General features: G+C 53.2%; 1 protein-coding gene across 1 annotated transcript in view; it reads right to left on the reverse strand.

Annotated features, from left to right (window-relative positions):
• COL22A1 (collagen type XXII alpha 1 chain) overlaps nt 1–19,323 on the reverse strand; it is a 236,498-nt gene that overhangs the window by 144,201 nt on the left and 72,974 nt on the right. The window contains exons 8-11 of the mRNA XM_059395531.1: nt 18,221–18,283; nt 15,751–15,789; nt 1,208–1,261; nt 141–194 (exon numbers count right to left, since the gene is read on the reverse strand). Of these exons, the coding sequence (XP_059251514.1) occupies nt 141–194; nt 1,208–1,261; nt 15,751–15,789; nt 18,221–18,283 (210 nt within the window). The remainder of the gene's footprint in view (nt 1–140; nt 195–1,207; nt 1,262–15,750; nt 15,790–18,220; nt 18,284–19,323) is intronic.

Raw genomic sequence — 19,323 nt, forward strand, 5'->3', positions numbered from 1 at the left:
ATGACATATACACGGAAGCATGCATGTGGTTATATGGGACGGGTGAGGAGTAAAGTCATGCATGTCGCCTCTACACCTAAAGCAGTTGGTTTTGCACCAAGACTTATCCCCTGGGGATATCGGGGGAAAGTGCCACTTACCCGCATGCCCACCTCGCCAGGCAGCCCCGGCTCTCCCGGCTCTCCTGGCTCCCCCTGCAAACACAACACAGGGCTGGTCAGAGCCCAGGGCAACACAGGCCCAGGTACAGCGGGGCAGCCCAAAGCCTCGGGGGCATCTGTGTCGGGAGCTCAAAACCCATCCCAGACACAAGGTAACCACCAGGGAAAGGAGACCCAGGCTGCCCTTGAGAGATGTCCCATGAGCCTAGGGGCTGGTCTTCAATGCAAGGAGCACAGCTCAGCCCCTCGCACCTGCTGCTCGAGGCCAACAGAACCAGACTCAGACACAGCAGTGGAGAAAGCAGAGTGACTGGAGAGACAAGGCAGGAATTCTCATGGAGGAGCCTGGCCATCCGGAGGGGTCGAGAGCGGTCTGCGGAGTATGGAGCCCCCCTTTCTCTCCTGCTCTCCACCCCAGGCCTCCTGTCCAGGAGCGTTAAAGGCCACAGACATAGGAGGGGCTCATGTTCAAGGCTCCCGCTCTGAAACCTGCTCACACATGCTGGACATCACCAAGGGAACACCTAGAACCGACTTTCCTTTGGGTTCTGGTGAGGAGGACCCCTTTGCCCTGGAGTAGACTGGCCTGCCCAAGTTGACCACTTTTGGTCTGGGTTTCTGGAGCGCGTTCCAACTCAGAGTCAGGGAGTGGGGAGGGGGAGTCAGGGAACAGATAAGAGGGAGGCTGGGGGCCCCATGCAGGAGATGAGGTGCTGCTTGGGTCGCCACAGCTATGAACTAGGGACCTGGGCGAGTCCCCCGCTTTGGGCTGGGACTTCATTCCAGGCCTGAGCGCTGGGACAGCAAGACCTCCCAAGCAGAACTCCTTGTCACCTGAGGGAGAAACTCGCGTCCAAGCACACCAGGCAGAGCCTGTGGCCACCACTGCAGCTGGTGTCGGTAAAATGATTACACTGACTTCTGGGGACCTCAAAGTGTCCCAGCATACACGAAGCCCAGCTCACGCCCCAGCAGAGGCCGCCCCCTCAAGGACATGGGCTCTGACCAGAGGCTGCCTGTGGAGAGGGCGGAGGGAGCAGACGTACCCGCATGCCTTTGCTGCCGTCTCTCCCAGGGGGACCAGGCAGGCCCAGGGAACCCTAGGACAGAGAGAGACCACCAGTCAGCACAGTGAGAAGAGCACAAGAAATGCAGATTTTCAGGCTTCACTAGAGACCTACGACATTGGTCAGGGTCTACGTTTTAACAAGACCTGCAGGGGTCCATATGCACCTGTCAGCCCCATGCCCCCTCCCCCGACTCACACTGTGGTCCTTCCTTGCTTGGGGATCAGTGTCACACCCCCAAAGCACCAACTTCTCAACCTGGGCCTGATGGACCCTGGGCCGGATGCCCCTTTGTTGGAGGGGGTGTCCTGGGCACTCCAGGCACATCCACCCCTACAGGCCAGTAACACTCCCTAGTGGTGACAATCAAACACATCTTCAGATACAGCCACATGTCTGCCGAGGCAAACTCGCCCCTGGCTGAGCACCACTGGGCTAGAGCAGGGGTCTAGAAGGATTTCTTAAGCTGGTGCACCCTCCATTCCAGTGGCTCACACTCAGAAGCCTGTGATGGGCACACTCATGGGGCAATTCTGGGGAGGAAGGGGACTGGGCCAGGCTGCTCCCACCATCACCCTGGCGAGTGCACGAGGGCCATCTAAACACAGGGACTCTGGGGTCTCCAAGCTCCTGTCCGGCTCCAACACCATACGATTCAAATCAAAGGATTCCACCAAGACCTTCAGCCCAGCCTCCCCACGCCGACAATTTTCTGTGGGACACTGAGCAAGTCAATGTCTCTTTCCGGGCTCTCTCGTCTGTGAAATGAGGTTATTGGACATTCAAACACTTGTGCGGACTGATGAATCGGTAAGTGATATTAAGCAAACACTGCGAGCTGAATCAGGTCTTTGGCTTCTACCACCTTAGGCAGTCCTCACATAACCCCTAAGATGGGTCTCGTCATTTTCTCGAAGGCATGTCGTGCCTTGGACATTTCCAGGTGTCACCTATAAACAAGGACTTGTGCGTGTCCATATGCACAGACCATGTGAGCGGCTGCCGTGGCTCCTGCACACGCAGGCTTTTCTGCACCTCGTCACAGGCAAAACCGAGTCCTGGTTACACCTGTGCCGAGGAGACCAGGCTGCCCCTGGAGGGGCTTTGAAAGTGCTGGAAAGGAGGGTTATTTACAGACTAAGAGGAGGAAAGAGGAGACCTTCCCCAGCGGGCAAGCCCGGTACTCAGAGGCAGTGTGGGGAGGGATGAGACCTCCTCGTCGGGCTTCAGGGACCTGTGGCTGTCCTCGGTTGGAGACATGGGGCAGCCAGCAGGGTGATGATGATCCACAAGAGGAAGGGTTGTTCAACGCCAAGGGCCTGGGGTTTCCTCTGCACCAGTGGGAGTCAGGTGCCTGCTGGGGGTCGAACCACCAGCAGCATCCTCGAGGGAAGGGCTGCCCCAACAGGCGATGTCCCAGCCACCATCTACACAAACACACAGCGGGGGTGAATCCCTGCCCTGCCCCTGCCCCCCCAGTGCTGTTCTGTAATTCAAGGACCCAGAGATGAAGCGAGCACGCAGGACAGGCAGAAGTGACTTCTGAGTTCCTGAGAACTGCCCAAACACCCATCGGCCTTGTCTCTTTAGCACTAAGAGTGGCAGAATGAGCAGCGATATTGCACTGATGTTAATAACCGCACAGATCAGATCAAGTGACCCTGACAAGGCCGCTCCGAGCAGCACGTTCCTTCCGGCAGCGCCTCTGACTCGTCCCAGGACGCTTCAACAAGAGACAAGATTAACTTCATGGTTTATCAGGTGTAAGTGCACAGATTCCATCCTGCATCCAACCTTTCAGGGTCTCTGCTTGGAAGACCCACGCGGGGCCCCAGAATCTGCCTCTTAGCAGTGTTTGAACGCCCGGTTCCCTGGGTGACCCAGTCCTGCGGGCTGTGTCCTTATCCTCACTCTGCCTGCAGCACTCGGGCACAGAGGGCTGGACGCCCGAGCCCGTGCAGCTGCTGCCACGGCCGGGAGTGGGAAGGTTGAAGCAACAAAGAGCTTGCACACCCAGCCCAACCCAGCCCAGCCCAGCCCAGCCACCCCTCCCCTTCTCCAGGGACCCCGTTCCTCCCCTCATAGCCTCTCGTCCTGGGAAAGCAGCAGAGCTCTTTCAACAGCCTTCCCAGAGGCAGCACCCTGCATCAGGCCAGGGTTCTGCTGGTCAGGAATAGGGCAGGGCTCAGCTCCCCAGGTGCCCTGTCTGTCTCCAAGACCCATGTTTAATCCCCTGCCCCATCCTGCGCCGATCTGAGCCAATGGTGTGAGCATCTGCAGGTGGCAGGGACCCCAGCCTTCTTAGCTCTTGCTTCTGTGCAACTCTAGGGCTAAATTCAAGACTTCTCAAAAAGAGGGATACGCAAGAAGAGTCTGAGGACATGCCCTTGATGGAGCTTCCCTCCACAACCAGACCTATTGAGGGACCTGGAGCAGAGCTCCCCCTACGTGGTGGTTACCCAGTTAAGATGGTGGGTCCTTGAAAGGCCAGTCTGTCTTCTGGCTGCTGCTGCTGAAGGCAGGGGAAGGGGTATCTTGATGGGCTCCTGCCTCAGGAATAAATGGGGGAGGGCAGCAGGACATTGGCGCTCCCAGGACCATCTAATAAATGGGGCCAGGGAGGAGACCAAGACAATGCCAAAGGGAACTCCAGAGAGTTCCGGAACCTTCCCTTTGCCCAATTGTCAGGTTCCAGCCTTGTGGGCACTTCCTAATAGATGCCCGACACATGTCTAGATGGATCTGTCTCATTCACAGGATAGGAGTTCCAAGAGGTGGGGCCTCAGGGCTCCAGCACCCACCTCCCTGTCACCAGTGCCTGCTCGGCACAGGACCCACAAGGGCTTCAAACCCTTCCTGAGCCATGTGGGCCCCGAAGGGAGACAGCAGGGAGGTACTCATCCTTTAAAGTTAGCCTTGCAGGTATGAACCCCTCAGGGACAGGTGTTGTAGTAGAACAGTGCCTTCAAAAGCTAGCCAACTGTGGCTTCAAACCCCCCATCACTTAATACTAATGGCTGTGGCCTCGTTCGTGAAATGCTCTAATACCCCATCTCCCTCTGTAAATAGGGACCACAAATCCAGCAGGGTCTGGGCTTCCCGAGGACACAGGCAGCTTGGCAAACCGGTCTGAGGACTGGAGTCATGGGACCAGCAGTTGCTTCTGCTTGGTGATGGGTGTGCTACCTACCCTTGCTCTGTAGCCTAAGAAACTGACCAGAGGCCTCTTCCGAGGCACGTATTTCCTCTAAGAGGAGAGCATCAAGTTCAATCTTACTTTACACGGTTAAGCTAACCAAGCCAGCACTACAAAATAGATCCTGAAAATTTCCACTTGCAAATCCTCATGAGATCCAGGCGTTGTTTAGGCGGGTTCCCGTTCTTATGAAAATTGTCAACCTGACCCAAATGTTTCATGTTTTTGTGTCCCCTCAGCGTGGCCTCCCGGAACACCACCACATCCTATGATGCACCTTCCAAAATCCCCTCGGTGGTGGGGGAGGGGCTCCCCATCCACTGTCTGCTGCAGCTTTGCAAAGGGGGAGTTACAGCCCAGAACTGCACACTCTGTCCCCTCAGGAAACCCACCCGCCCTCTCTGAGCCTCAGTTGATAGAGACCCATCCTGATTTCAGATGGGAAGAAGGGTGTGGACACAATCAAGAAGCCAGTTGTTGGTCTAGTGCAGGGAAGGAGGAGCACATTGTGCAGCGGGTCACAGAAAGGAGGGGTGTGGTGTTGCTCCCGGAGCTGGTGAAGTCCGGCACAGCGAGCGAAGAGAAATAGAGAAGGATCCTCGTAAAGTACAACAAAAGGAGGGAAGTGGAGGGAAGAAGGAAGAAGAAAGACAAGGGAAGGCCAGGGAGGTAGACGTGGGGGCGGGGGGGTCGGGACTGTCAGGGAGCCTCTGCCAGGGTTAGCCATGCAGAACAAGCGACCTTCCTCCCGGGTCTCAGCTCCTTCACCTGTGGAAAAGGCAACATGAGAAGAATGGTACCTCTGGCCCCGGGGGGTCAGTAAGATGCCTGGAGACCATGCCTGGGGAAATGCTGCGTATACACGGAAACTCGAACAAGCATCGGGAACAGTTATTTTGGGTAAACTCTCCAAAACTCCACTCTTCGCTTGTAAAAAGGCAGTCACTCAGATCAAGAGGATGACAATAGATAATGTGTATGAAACCCGTTATAGAAGATGACCAGGGCTCGGGGAAGAGGGGCCTCCCCCAGCTCCAACTCAGGGTGTTGATGCCACGTCAAGGCAAACCTCTCTGCCTGCTCCTCCCCACCCCGCCCCCCATACACACTGACTCTGCGGTCTCCCTGGGAGCCCCCAGGAGGGTAACACGAGGCAGCAGCTCTACGCCCATGCCCACTTTAAGAACCCGAGCTCTGGGAATTATGGGGTGACCTCACTGGGCAAAATACAGATTTAAGGGAAAACAAATATTTCTCCTGTTCTTTTGGTTAATCAGCTATCAGGATTTTTTCTAAATGTTGACAAAGAGATGGCTTCTTCCCTAGAGGCACATGTTAGTATCCCTCTCAGTTCACCTGGAAGAGACAGAGGAGGTCCTGCATGTGGGGTCAGAGGGCTCCTCTGGGCAGCGGTCCCCAAAGTGTGGCTTCTGGACCAGCAGCATCAGCATCAGCATCTCCTGGGTCTTGTTAGGAAGGCAGACTCTCTGCCCCTCTCCCAGCCCCACAGAACCAGATGCTCTGGGGGTGGGACCCAGCAAGCTGGCCTAATAAGCCCTCCCCATGATTCAGATGCTGTCATGTCTGGGAACCATGGCTCAGCACTGATAAATGCTGGCCGTGGGGTCAGAAAACATGAGCACAGCTTCTGGCTGGGCCACATGGAGAGAGCATCTCACTTGGCTCTTGGTCACATAGTTAATATGCTTGTAAAATGAGGGCAACAGTATTTACCTCCAAACTACATAGCAGGTGCACAAATCCTGGCAGACCATGGTCTTTATAAACACCAGGTACTGTTAATGTTCTCAGATGCTCTACAAATTATTCTACGTGAACCAAGGAAAGGAAAGGACAGCCCATACTGTAATCAGTCCACCTGGAGCACATTTTCCAATAACTCTCCAGGCTTCATGAGGCTTGCAGAGCTACAGAGGCACCCCCTCCGTGGGAGGTGGGAGCCCTGACATCTTGCAGCTGTCGGCCGACCCTGGGAATAAGACTTCACCGATGCCCAGGACGCAGAAGACGTCATCTGGTGTTTAAAAAAATGCAACACTCTGTTGGCATAATAATAATTATGCTTAACATTTACGAGCACTTTTTACAAATATAAGTCATTTATTTTCATTAGCTCATTTTATCCTTACAGCAACCCTCTGAGACGAATAGCAGTACAATCGCCAATTTATAGGCAAATAAAATAAGGGCTAAAGGGTCGAGGAACTGCAATGATACACAGCTGGCATGTGGCCAAGCGCAGTCTGAAGCCACCAATCTGTGTCCAGGGTCCACACCCTCAGCCTCCCCTCCCCGCCCGTCCCACTGTCCAGCGGCCAGTGTCTGCCCTTCCCACAACTACTCTCCTCCTCCTGGACAAAGCCCTTGGTCCTGTGACTGATCCACTAGGCTTGGCAAGTGCCCGAGTGTCAGACAGAGGTGGGGAAAGGTACATACTTTCCTATCCCAGCTCTTCCTGGGGTTGTGAGATCCCGTGAACCCAGAACTTCCCCAAGTGCCCTTCAGCACCACGGACAGGGTCTACAGCGCCATGATTCTCTCAGCCCTTAGCCCCCAACCCCACAAGGCTACTTGAGGGCACAAAAGCAGCTAAACTTATTTTCCACGAAACCCTTTAATTATTATAAAAATAGAAGGCCTTCAACCACAGTTATCCAACTCGATAACCATGAATAATGCACATTAACGCACAGGCTAAGAATAGGAGATGGGGCTGCTGATTACGCCCGGCGTGAGCAAAGGGAAAGGGACCAGAGCTAGAGGCAATGGTGTAAATATATCTTAGAGAAGCTTCACACGTACAAACACATATAATTTATATTTTATGGCTCAGAAGCTCTACAATTCAGTCATGACATAAAATAAGTTGATTCCCACCAGGGACATGGTTTTGGAGGATCAAGGCTTCCCAGCACTGATTTCAGGAAAGGGCAGAGAGCCGGCATTGGCCATGCAGTGGATTGGAGTGGGTCACTCTTGCTGCGGGCCTGCCCCAGACTCCCTAATGGTCTCCAGGAGGCTGATGCCAAAGTACACAGCCTGGTACATGGCAACAGCTCAGTAAGTAAGATCAGTAAGATCTGCTATGATTCTTTCTACTCTGAGACCACGTCCCCACATCGTTCCATATAAAATTGTCACAGGTTGGCCACTGAATTCTGCATGGCCCTGACTGCTAATGTCTCCATCTCATTCTCTCAGAAAGGATCAGAGACATAAATGTGTACCCACTGCCCCTTGCTGTGCTGTGCTGTACTTTTCTCTTATACGAGAAACCCCTGATATGTAGAAGCATCTTGTGGCTTCTGGAGACCTTTCTTGGGCCCCGGTCTGGGAAAGAGGCACCAAGAAGAAAATCCCTATTTGGCAGGGCCCTCTCTCCTTGCCCCACCAATTCTGCAATCCATTCTATAGACATGCCATGAAATCTCATCTCACAGTTTCAAATAAAGCCTGCTCTGGAAAGACACCCAAGAAAGAACTAGCTCAGGGGGGAAGGAGACAGCCTTTTGCCTTGGAGACAGCCACAATGTGTCTGCCATGTTGACATCAGAGTGGCCATTGTGAGAGCTGGTCTGACTGTCCCCTGCAGTGGGGTCCCAGGCACTATTGTGACCGCCTCACAGAGAGGGTCCTTGGTGAACTCAGACTGGGCTTGAATGGGAATGTCACTTTAAGCTCTTATCAGCCCTGCCCTGCCAGCTGTGCAGCGGTCAGAGCGACTTTTTCCTGGGGGCTCTTCTTCATCTTCTGGGTACCCCACTTTTGCCTACAGGTGCAAACAGGTTGCATTAATCAAACATCAGGGCTCACGTCCCTCATTTTGCTGTCCCTCCCCAGCCCCCAGGAACCTTGCCTTCCCCTAAATGGGTAGCTGTTAGGATTTCTAACAAGCCAGAGCTATTATAAACTATGTTGTCCTCTTCCCATACAACTTCTTACAGGGAAAAACTTCAACGTGTGTGTTTTCCAGGTCTCGGTGGCTTATCCAAGAAATGCAGGGAATGCCACCTTCCACCTACCCTCACTGGAAGGAATGAATGAGAAGGTGCTCCTGGGACTGTCTGGCTCTGTGCACAAGAGCTCAAAGGTTCCTGGGTCAGAAGCATCCCTGGTATTTCAAGAGGCAGAGGGCAACCGTAGATGGATAAGGAGGAGACCAGTCTCGGGGGAGAAATACCGAGAGAAGGCCCGGGAAACACGAATCCAGAACTGGAAGGAGACAGGCAGAGGAAGGGTCTCTTGGGGGCCTCCTCACAGCAGCAGGTGTGACGTGTACTCCAAACATGTGGATTCCATGTGCCACGTAACACGTGGTGCTGAGCAGTGGTCAACAGGGAATTTGTCACAAGAGCAGCACTTGACAATCACAAACTCATGCACGCCTGCACGTTTCCAACAGGATGGTGAGTGTAAGCCGGAAGAACATTTCCTTGGAACTGAGGGATTCCAGGACCCTGCCCCACAGCTGTTAGGGACTTTGTGGCAGGTGGGCCCCCAATGTCCCTCATGCCAGCTGCCTTTCCTGAGAGGCTGGATGCTTCAGGGTCCACGGCGATGTGGAGGAGCCTGCTTTGTCCTTGAGGGTATGTGTGCAGAACCTGCTGCTCTTCTCAGACCTGGGGACTAGGCTGCCTCTGCTAACCATTGGGAACCTGGCTTCCCAACAGCTGATGGTCTTGGACTCTCCCCTCAGCTTTCCACGTGGCATCTTCAATTTTGTGATGACCCACCCCATGAAAACTCTCCTACAAGAGGACTTGAGGACACTCCGGCTTGCTGCTCATGGCTCTGGTACCCTCTTCAGGGCATTCAGCTGAAGTTTCTAGAAGGCAGCATCTGGACTACTTGTTGGACTCAGATTCCTCCTTTGCCACTTTGGTTCTGTCAGGTTTATGATCCAGGCAGGGATTGAAGAAAGCCTTAAAAGACAAGGAACTGATGCCGTGTGAAACTAAAGCTCCGTCTGCTACCACGCCAGCCAGCCCAATAAAATTCAGCTCAGTTCCTGACACTCACTCACGTATTTTTTCTGGTGCACCACACCGTGAAATCTGAGCACAAAATCCATATGAACTTTTATTTATTGCCATATGGATTTTGGTGGAAATGCTTAAGGAGGGACTTTCTGGTGGTAGTTGTTTTTGAGTTTCTTTGCTTTGACCAAATGCTGAGTGCTGAGTTGCTGACCCAAGCATGGCTTTACAGGATACTCTGCCCCAATTTCTTCTCCTGTGGGTCTCAGCTGCCCTTGCTAGCTATAGGGCATAATCTGGGCTGATGAGGGGCTGGGGAGTTCTCTCCCTGTGCTGTCCTGTACTGTGCTCCATTCCAGGGAAATGGAGCCCTGCCCTGCCTCCCCATCCTGGTCTAGACCAGACCTGCCTGAGGCCCCTCCCCTACCCCAGCTCCACTCTCCTTGTAATATTAACACCAGCTGCTGCTCATAAAGAGGACAACGGTGGCAGGCAATGCGCCGTATCGTGTATCTGAGCAGCTGGAGAGGCTGCGGGCATGATCATTCAGCAATATCACTTACAAGGATCCATTTAAATAGGCCTGCCCTCTGAACATCACCTCACCTGGCTCCAACTGGCTCACTGCACCGCAGCAAGATGGCGGCAGGGGTGTCAAGGTTCCCTTTTCACAGCTGTGGGCCCAGAGGAAAGAACATCTGTCTCTGGGCTTTGAAGCAAAAATACTGAATTTGTTTGGTTTGAGTTAACTTGGATAACATGCTTGAACTGGTCACCGTGCTCACAGAACCATGCCCGGATGCCTGGCACTTGATTCTTGCTAATGTTTGCCCAACTCATTATTTAGCAGGTGGCCACAAAGTTCTCTCCTAGACACCCTCACTGAACCTCACAACTGCCTGAGGGGAGCTCATGGTTTGTTCTAGCATCTTCCATGCACAGTCGAGGAAACTGAGGCACCAATAACTGTGGAGAACCCTCCTTACCCACCAGGTTATGCCACAGGAGTGGGGCCGCACCAGGAGTCCAAAGCCCGACCCTCAGCTACTGCCATGTTCTGCCTTCTGGACCCACCGGCCATCCTGTCACCCTGTGCTCGGAGGCTCCTGTGCTGGGAGACCGAGCACTTTCCTCCAAAATCACACCGCTTTGGGACTTCCCGCATAAACATCTGTGGAGATCTTATGCTTAAAATGATTTTCATTATATTAAGATTAAGACTTAGTCTTCGGTCAAATGTTCACAGATGTTGTAAAACTGGGAAGAGTAATTAACAAGACCTATGAAACACCCCAAATCCCGCTACCCTAGAATGTGGTTTGCCCTGTGCACGCGCCCTTTGATGCATGAGCACACAGGGCTTCCTATATGCTGTATCTCATTTGCATTCCATTGCACGCCTAGCTCCCTGTCGCAAGGTGTTCCAAATTTCCACTCGTGCCCATCTGGTTGCTGTAATGCGATGTTCCATTAGGTTGTTCCCATTTTTCCTTGCTGTTGCAGTTGTCAAGTGTTCTTATAAAAAACAGAATCAGCTCGTGGTAATTTTGTTTCTGCTTCTATTTCTCCCTTCATATAAATTATGCTCAGGATACTTTCCTAGACACTTTTTGTTGTTTCATTTCTCAACACCTCCTGCAGTAGAACAGTGAGCTCCTAGGGCACCCTCAGCGGGCTCTGCGGATGGGACCCTCCTCCACTCCTCCATCTTCTGAGGCCCAGGCGGGGTCCTAGTGTGCCTAGCAGCGTGGGGGATGGAGACCACACCCTGGCTGGTTTAGGGACCAGTAAGAAGGACCACACTCTGGACGGCATGACTGCATTCGAGCACACCTCCTCCCCAGAACTTGTGAATGAGCCTCTGGATGGGGGCCCAGGCTGGGTTTTAAAGCTTTAAAGCTCTGCGAACCCACCACCCGCTCTCACGTACTGAGTACTTGAATGCTATCTATTACAGAAACATATGTCCCTCTTGCATGGATTTTAGCAATATCCTCTAGCAGCAAAAGGATAAGAAATGCAAGGGACAGATTTTTACACACGCTGATCAAGTGCCAGGGACGAAGCCAGGTGCTTTGCGATCAACCTCTTGTAATCTACGTTCAGCCCTCGGCATCCATGTTCCCATATGACAAGCTGAGACCCTCAGAGAGACACCAGCCACCGCAGAGCTGCGACCCGAACCGTGTCTGCCCAGCTCCTCACATCAGCTTCCGTATTGGAGCACAAAACCGAGGCGTCCCAGATGCTAAATCTGGGAGGAGAAGAGGACAACCCCGGCCGAGGGAAAGCTGCGCAGAGGTGCAGGCTCGCAGACACCAGAGGGCGCTGTGGGCCCAGGAACGGGACCAAACCCCCAGGCTCCAGGCTTCCTTCCTGGAGGCATTGGTCCCCAGAGCAGAAGGACCTTCGGGATGCACCAAGAGGAAGCTCACCGGAAACTCACATTTTGGACTTCTTTCTGTTGTTTCTAAATCTTTTTCTGCCTGTGGGGTTCATGATCCACCTAATGCTACGGCCTTCATCTCCATAGCATCCGCACCGGAGCAGTGCGCACCCAAAGGAACCCCTATGCCTGCATCTCAGTATGCTGGTCAGTCTTCTCTGCAGGGGAGAACCAAGGGCAGAGGCACAGAGGTCGGGACCCCTCCCTGCTCCCTCTGACTCCACCAGAAATGGTCCCTACCCGCCCTGGACCATGGGTACACACCCTCATCGCCACCACCAAGCCAGCTGCAAAGGAAATGAGAAGTATGGGTGTAACAGAAACAGAGCGTCACCAGCGAGCGTGCTCCCTGTGCCGGGCCCTGCGTGAAACCCCTCACGCACCTTCTCTCCTTTAACCCCCCTCCGACCTTACGGGGTAGAACCATCAACTGTCCCCTTCCCCCTTTTACAGAAAAGGAAACTGAGGCTCAGAGTCGCCCAAGGACAGACAAGAGGTTAACACGAGGTGGAGCCAGATTCCGAAGCTGGGTCTGCCCCACGGCCATCGGTGACCTCTCCTGGGTCGAGCTGGCCCTCAGCCTTGGATGGCAGACGGCCGACACCCACTCATCCATCCGCTCATCTGGCAACCTCATACGTAATGCCAGCTGCCTCCCGGAGGCTTGGGACGTCCAACCTCCCTTCCTCTGCTTCTATGGCCCCAGTGCCTGGGCTGTGAGCAGCATCCCCTAAAAAGCTGCCCTCCCTTGCCTTAGTCTGATTTCATATTTATTTAAACACCGGGGGAGATGGGCCCGAGGACCCCACAGTGAAGAGAGAGAGGAGGTTAGCTTCCAAGACAAGGGGCAGAAGCAGCCCAGAAACCTGGCAGCAGCACACAATGGTCTTGGGCATCTGCTGGGGGAGCCGAGGAGAGTCAGGAGGCCAAGAGTTCTAGTCAATCTTCAGCTGTGTGACCTTCGGCCAGTCACTGACCTTCTCTGAGGGCCAGTTTCCTCAGCTGCTGGGGAAGGGGGGCTTCAATCAGCCCTGCAGCCTCCCTTCCTTGAGTAATAACCAGAGTTTGTGCTTCCCATCATCCAACTAGCTTGTGACCTTGGGCTGGTCACTTGACCTTCAAGCTTTGTCCTCCCTATCTGTGAAATGGGCATAAGTCACTGCCCCGTAAAGTGCTGGCTTCATCATGAGACATAAAGTACAGGGCATGTCAGCCCTCATGGAGGGCAGCACACATCATCACAGTGGTTCATTACACACCAGAAACACAAGACACACAACGACAATCAGAGAAATACAATTCCTAGGCCCACCAGGCTCTAGTCCCTCTGATCCCCTCACAATGTAATTGCTCTGGAGAGAATATTCAAGTGGAGAAGCCAGTTTTTTGGGCCCTGTACAAGTGCATTAGTCACCCGTGGCCTTCTCTGCCCTGTGGACTTTATCAGTCCCCCTCCAGCCTCACCTCCTCCCCAAGGGTTGGAGGGAACAAGAGACTCCAAGTCATGAAGAGAGCTCCAAGGGCTCCGGCTGGGCTGGGCTGATCACCAAGTCGCAGAGCCGCCGCCTGCAAGGGCCTTTATGCATCATCTCGTCCCACCCCCTCGTTTTTACAGATGAGGAAACAGAGGCCCAGAGAGGGAGGTGACTCACCCCGCATCACACAGCTAATAGGCGGCAGAATCTAGACTCCGACTTTGCTAAAAATGTTCAGATGCAAGAGAATGTCAACCAAGGACAGAGCCAGAAGTGCGAGAGTCTGCCCCGCTGTCCCTCTGTCCTGCTGGCCCCGAGGATGTGATGGGGCCTCCCCGGCTGCCACTCTGACCCAGCAGGTCCCAACTGTGGGCCTGCCGGCAGGGATGTGGGCCCTAGGGAGAGGCTGGCAGCCACCAGGGAAATACGGCTGCCCATTCTGAGCTACACCAGAACCGACAAGGCTGAGATGCACCTGCTGTTCCTGCCTCTTCCTGCCGGACACCCACGCAGGAGGACAGCTCAGCCATCAGAGGACATGCTGGTCCAGGAGACACACAGCAGTCCAGCCAGCAAGCATCACCCAGACCCAGCACTCTGACTTCAAGGACAGCCCCAATCCTGACAGAAACATCTGGGGGTCCTGCTAAAACCTGTGCTCCAGGCCCATGGGGACCCAGCAAGCCAGCAACACTAGATAAAGGTAGTTGCTAAACTTGAGCATCTAGCCTCTAGGTGTCATGCTTTTAAGCCACATGGGAACCGTGGATGGTGGCCACCAGCAGCCCCATCTGAGGAGTCAGCAGACGCAGCTTGGAAAACTGATGACAATGTCACACTGTGCTGTGTGAGCCTCCCACAGACTCTCAGACTGCTGTGTATCCTCGTGTAGGAGTTAATCTGTGTGTGTGTGTGTGTGTGTGTGTGTGTGTGTGCATGTGTGTGCACATCTGGGCTTCCAGTAGGGATAAAAGAGAAGTTCACCATAGAATCAGTGAAGACACAGAGAAGTAGGGAAGAAAATACATACCCTCAACACGGCCATCTGGCCTAACAAAGGGGCTCCACCTCCAGAATCAATCCCTTTCTGTCTCTCGCTTGTGTGTACACACACACACACACACACACACACACACACACAACTGGGGTCATACTGTACAGATATTTTTCCATGTGCTTTAAAAATTAACCATTATTTTCATTCCCTACATCATTCATTATTCGTCTTTTAAATGTGGTTTTTGCCTCCCTGAGAGCCGCTGTATCATTTAGTTGCACGAGAACGCACTTGGGCCCCCTGCCCGCCCCACAGCACATGGCTGCTTCCAGTCTGACTTCTGGATGACATGGAGTGAAACCCAGGGTAGTCATGTCTGTACAGCTTTGCTTTAGCTCCGTGGAGCAAATCTCTGGAGTGAAAGTACACTGTGAGAGGGGTCCTGCATGGAGAGAAGGGGCTCGCCACGGGAAAGCCGTTTCCATGGTAATGGAACAGAGTGGCACCAGCTCATACAGCCAGCCCCATGCGAGGGGTGGAGAAGCCACCAGAGTCCACCAGCACTGCATTCTGACGAGATCCTAGTGCAGATGCCCAAGAGTCCTGGGGCTGTCTCTCCCCGGACACGCAAAGTACATTTTTAATTGTTAGTGGGAATGAAAAACAGCATTTTAGTGACACCTTCGTTTTTATTTCTCCTCACAGACTAAGCACTTAAGAAAGCTTTCCTCCTTGGAAGGAAGCCCCATGTCCTAGGATCTGTTGGCTTGTCCTCCTTCTGATGAAGGTAAAAGAAGGTACAATATTTGTATTTGGGGAGAACACGTATAAGCGGTCCTGCCTCCTGTTTCCTCCACGGCTCTGTGCGCCTCCTGCTCCTGATCATCTCCCCTCGGAACTTCTGCAAATCTCCTGGCAAGTCCTCAAATGCTTCTGGTCTCTCCCCCTCACACTGTCTGGCTTGGCACACTCAAATGTTCCCACCATGTCTGACCACACACAGAACCTTCAGCATCTTCCCAAACTGCACACGAGGCTGAGCGCGTTCTGATCTCTAACATCCTGCGTGCCGGTCCTTAGATCCTTCTGCAACCCCGCATCCGGGCCCCATGAGCCCCAGCGAGTACCCTCTGCTCCAAGCACTGCCAAGCACCCACAGCCCAAACAAGCATTGCCCTCCAGTTGTGCTCATTCCTGCTCACCCCTGCCAGGCCGCGGTGCCCACTGCACCTGCTTCAACTGCCCCAGTCAAGAGAGCACCTGCCCTGAGGCGCCTCGCTCCACCCGGGAAACCTCTTTTCTCCACTTGGATTCTCCCAGGAAGCACCACTCCCCAGCTCGGCCCCTCCCCCACCCTGCTCCCTGGCCGGCGGCACAGCCCCCAGAGAAGTGATAAAAGGGAAATACTTACCTTTTCACCCTTCTCTCCTCGGACAAAAGGCCCTCTTCCCTAGAAGATGAAAGGAGAGGGCACGGGTTTACGACAGAACATCATGCATGATGTCACACGGCAGTAGTACCCTGGGGTCTGAAAGGGTCGGATGCTTTCTCATCAGCTCCTGGAAGGAGCTTCCAAAAGAGAGGATAACCCTTCCTTACTGAGTGTTCATTCTCATGCCTATTACCCCATTTAATTTTTCCAACAATTCAATATTATGGAACTTGTATTTTTCCCCTTATGAGCTTTACTAAAATATCATCCACCTACGGTATCATTCGCTACTTAAGGATACAATGTAATACTTTGTACAATGTAATACCACACGCCACGGTGTGAATATAACACACAGCCCGTTTATCCGTCCACCATGCCATGAGCACTTAGGTTTTTCCACTTTCTGGTTATTATGAATAATGCTGCTCTGAACACTTGAGTCCAGGGTTTGCAAGAGATATTGTCTTCGTTTCTTTTAGATATGTATCTAAGAAGTGGACTGCCGAGTCACCTGATAATTCCATTTAGCCTTTTTAGGACAGCCAGACAGTTACCCAAAGCAGCAGCGTCCTTCTGTAGCAGTGACGCCCCAGTTTCTGCACCGTCCTGGAGGCTCGTCCCATCACGAGAGCGAGCGCTCGGGCCTCTCGTCATGACTGACTTACCATCCCTCTCTTCAATTCTGTCCCTTCTGCTTCACGTACTTTGGACACTTGCGAGGTGCACCGGTGTTTATAACTCTTCCCGATTTCTGAAAGACTGACACTGATCGTAAGACAAACTCTTCGTTTCCGCTGACGTTGAGTTTTAGAGTCTACTTTGTCTGATAACAGCGGAGTCACTCCCAATTATTTGGCTTTCTATTTTCAGGATAGGTATTTCCCATCCTTTTACTTTCGACCTGTTTGCATCTTTGAATCTGAAGTGTGTCTCCTGGAGGCAGGACAGAGTCTGGCCTGAATATACAGCATGATCCCCGACAGAGCTGGTTTCCTGGAGGCCCTCTAGCTTTCCATTTCTGCCTCCTGTCTTGCTGTTCCTCATCCCTCCTTCACGGCATTTATTTATTTATTTATTTGCACTAAGTGTTTTCTAGTGCTACATTTTAATCTCTTAATGGCACTTCTACTGTATACTTTTGAACGACTTTGGTCGAGGTCAGTCTCGGGTTTCCCACACACACCTCAGCTCCTCAGAGTTATACTACCTCCGGGATTTACAGACACGCCCCTCCCGGCCTGGTTCCGGTCCCTCTTCTCCACGCTCGTGCCGGTACTACGCCTGCTTGTTACGTGCCTCCTCGAACACGGTCATGATGATGCTTTTGAGCCTGTCATCCTACTTCACTGACGCTTCCTTCCCCCCACTATCATCAGTCGCCGAAGGATCTTCCTGGCCTTTCTCGGTCCATGTTGGCTCGTTTTTCCCTCCTGTTGCTTTCACATTTCTTTGTCTTTTGGTGCTTGGGCTGCAATCTTTCTCAGAATGGCTCGGTCTGTGTGAGAGTTCACCGAGCTTCTTGAGGGTGTAGATTACTGCTTTTTACCAAATTTGGGATTTGTGCTTTCACCATTATTTCTTGGAATATGCTTTCTGACCCTTTCCTCTCTCCTCCTGGGGTCCCCATGAGGTGCATTCTGGTGCATTCTGATGCATTCTGGTGCACTCCAAGGCTCTGCTCATTTTCTTGCCTTACTCCTCCTGTCTGGTCTTCGGATCACAGAGTCAGCATTGGTCTGCAGGTGAGAGCACTCTTGCTCTCAGCAGGCTGCTTCCTACCTATTGCTGAGCCTCCCCTCAATCCCCTGTTTTCTTTCACTTATAATTTTAAGCTCTAGAATTTTCATTTGGGTCTTTTTATTTAGAAACTTCTCTTTACTGATATTCTGTATTTGCTGACATGCTGTTATAAAACCACCCCCCCCCCTTAAGAATGATTTCCCTTCGTTCTTTGACTCTCACTGTGACGGCTACGTTGCACGTTTTGTTTTCTTCTCCAGTCCCTGTGCCCATCACAGGAGACCCTGTTCCCCACTGCTTTTCCTGGGGTCACAGGGATACTCTGGAGAAGCACAAGGGTTCAGTCTCAATGTGAGCAGATAGGAGCCGCCAGAAAGGGGAGGGAAGGGGGGAATAAGCTGTGGAAAGACAGTGTAATTCTTCCTGGTGAGGCAAAGAGCATGGCAGTGGCCTGTGAGAAGTGGCCAGTTTGGAGATTCCGAGCTGCCAATCGGGATGCCCAGAATCCAGGGGTGCGTGTTGGGGAGTGCAGGACAGGGCTAGAGCTGCAGCTGGGGCCACCTCTGGTGGGCCTCCCGTGCCCATGGGGAGGAGCCTGGACTCCATTCCGAGGTTGGGGTGTGGCTCAGTGCCGGGCTCCATGCATTTGAGCTGACACACACGCTTGGGGGAAGCCAGGCATGCCCCACACCGGCCCCATACTCACCATGTCACCTTTTTCTCCCTTGGGTCCAGGAGCTCCAACCAGCCCAGCGGCTCCCATGTCTCCCTGCAGGGTGCAAACCAGAGGGCAGCACTGGGTCAGGTCCCCTGATGACTTCCCTGCTCAGGCTGCCCACTCCCCACTTGGCCCTCGATGCCCTAGCAATGGCTGATTTTGTCCCTGCCAACCTTGGAAGGAGGCTGTGCTTCCCAGCCCGGAGGAGGAAGGATCTGAATCATTTCCCCAACCTCTTATTCCCACAACTAAGTACATCCTGAGAAAGTGAGTGGGGGAATGCATCGTGTGTTTGTCCCTAGGAATGGCGCCGGCCCAGATGGGGAGGGAGACGCCCCAGGGTTCAAAGCCCCGCTCTGCTGCTTACCGTGAGAGCGCCATTACTCTCTAGGCCTTGGGCTCTTCCTCTGTGAAATGGGCCTGCTTTCACCAGCACACAGAAGACTGAAAGCACTAAAGTACTTTGAAAGCTGCCAGAAGTCAGCCAGAGTCCCCTGATGATGTCATTTGTAAGCCCTGGGCCCTCCCAACTGTCCATGAAGCCGGGGGGAAAGGCAGAGGAGAAAATAGTATTTGCGAGGGAAGAAAATTCGCCAAAGGCCGAGTGTCGGACTGGAGAAGCCTCCTACTGTGCCATGAGCCAATCCAAGACTGGCTTGGGTGCCGACCCTGGGAGCCACTGATTTTGTCTGTTTTTCTCGTCCCCTGATCTGCAATTTCATCTGGGTCTTCTCCTACCTATACGCCCTCCGAACAAACAGCTTGTTGGCTTTGGGTGCCCCCCCACGCTTGGCCTGTCATGTGCTTCCCCTGCCTTCTTTAGCCCAAGCAGCTCCCATGTACCCTGCCGGACCCCTCCACCCTGACTGTGCCCATAAGGGATCCCAGTCTTCTCTGTCGCTCTTCTCTTGCCACCGGGATGCAAGCCCTGGGAACAGGGCTCTCTCTTTCACTAGAATGTCCCTGTACCAGAATGGGTCCTGGAGCCTGAAGTCACCAGATCATGACTGTTGACCCGACCTGATCTATATCTGAGTAAATGGGGCCACTGGGAGCCACATCTGTTTCCCTAGAGCCTTAACCTCAGACTG

This window comes from Mustela nigripes, chromosome 3, assembly GCF_022355385.1.
Source record: "Mustela nigripes isolate SB6536 chromosome 3, MUSNIG.SB6536, whole genome shotgun sequence".
Lineage (NCBI taxonomy): Eukaryota > Metazoa > Chordata > Mammalia > Carnivora > Mustelidae > Mustela > Mustela nigripes.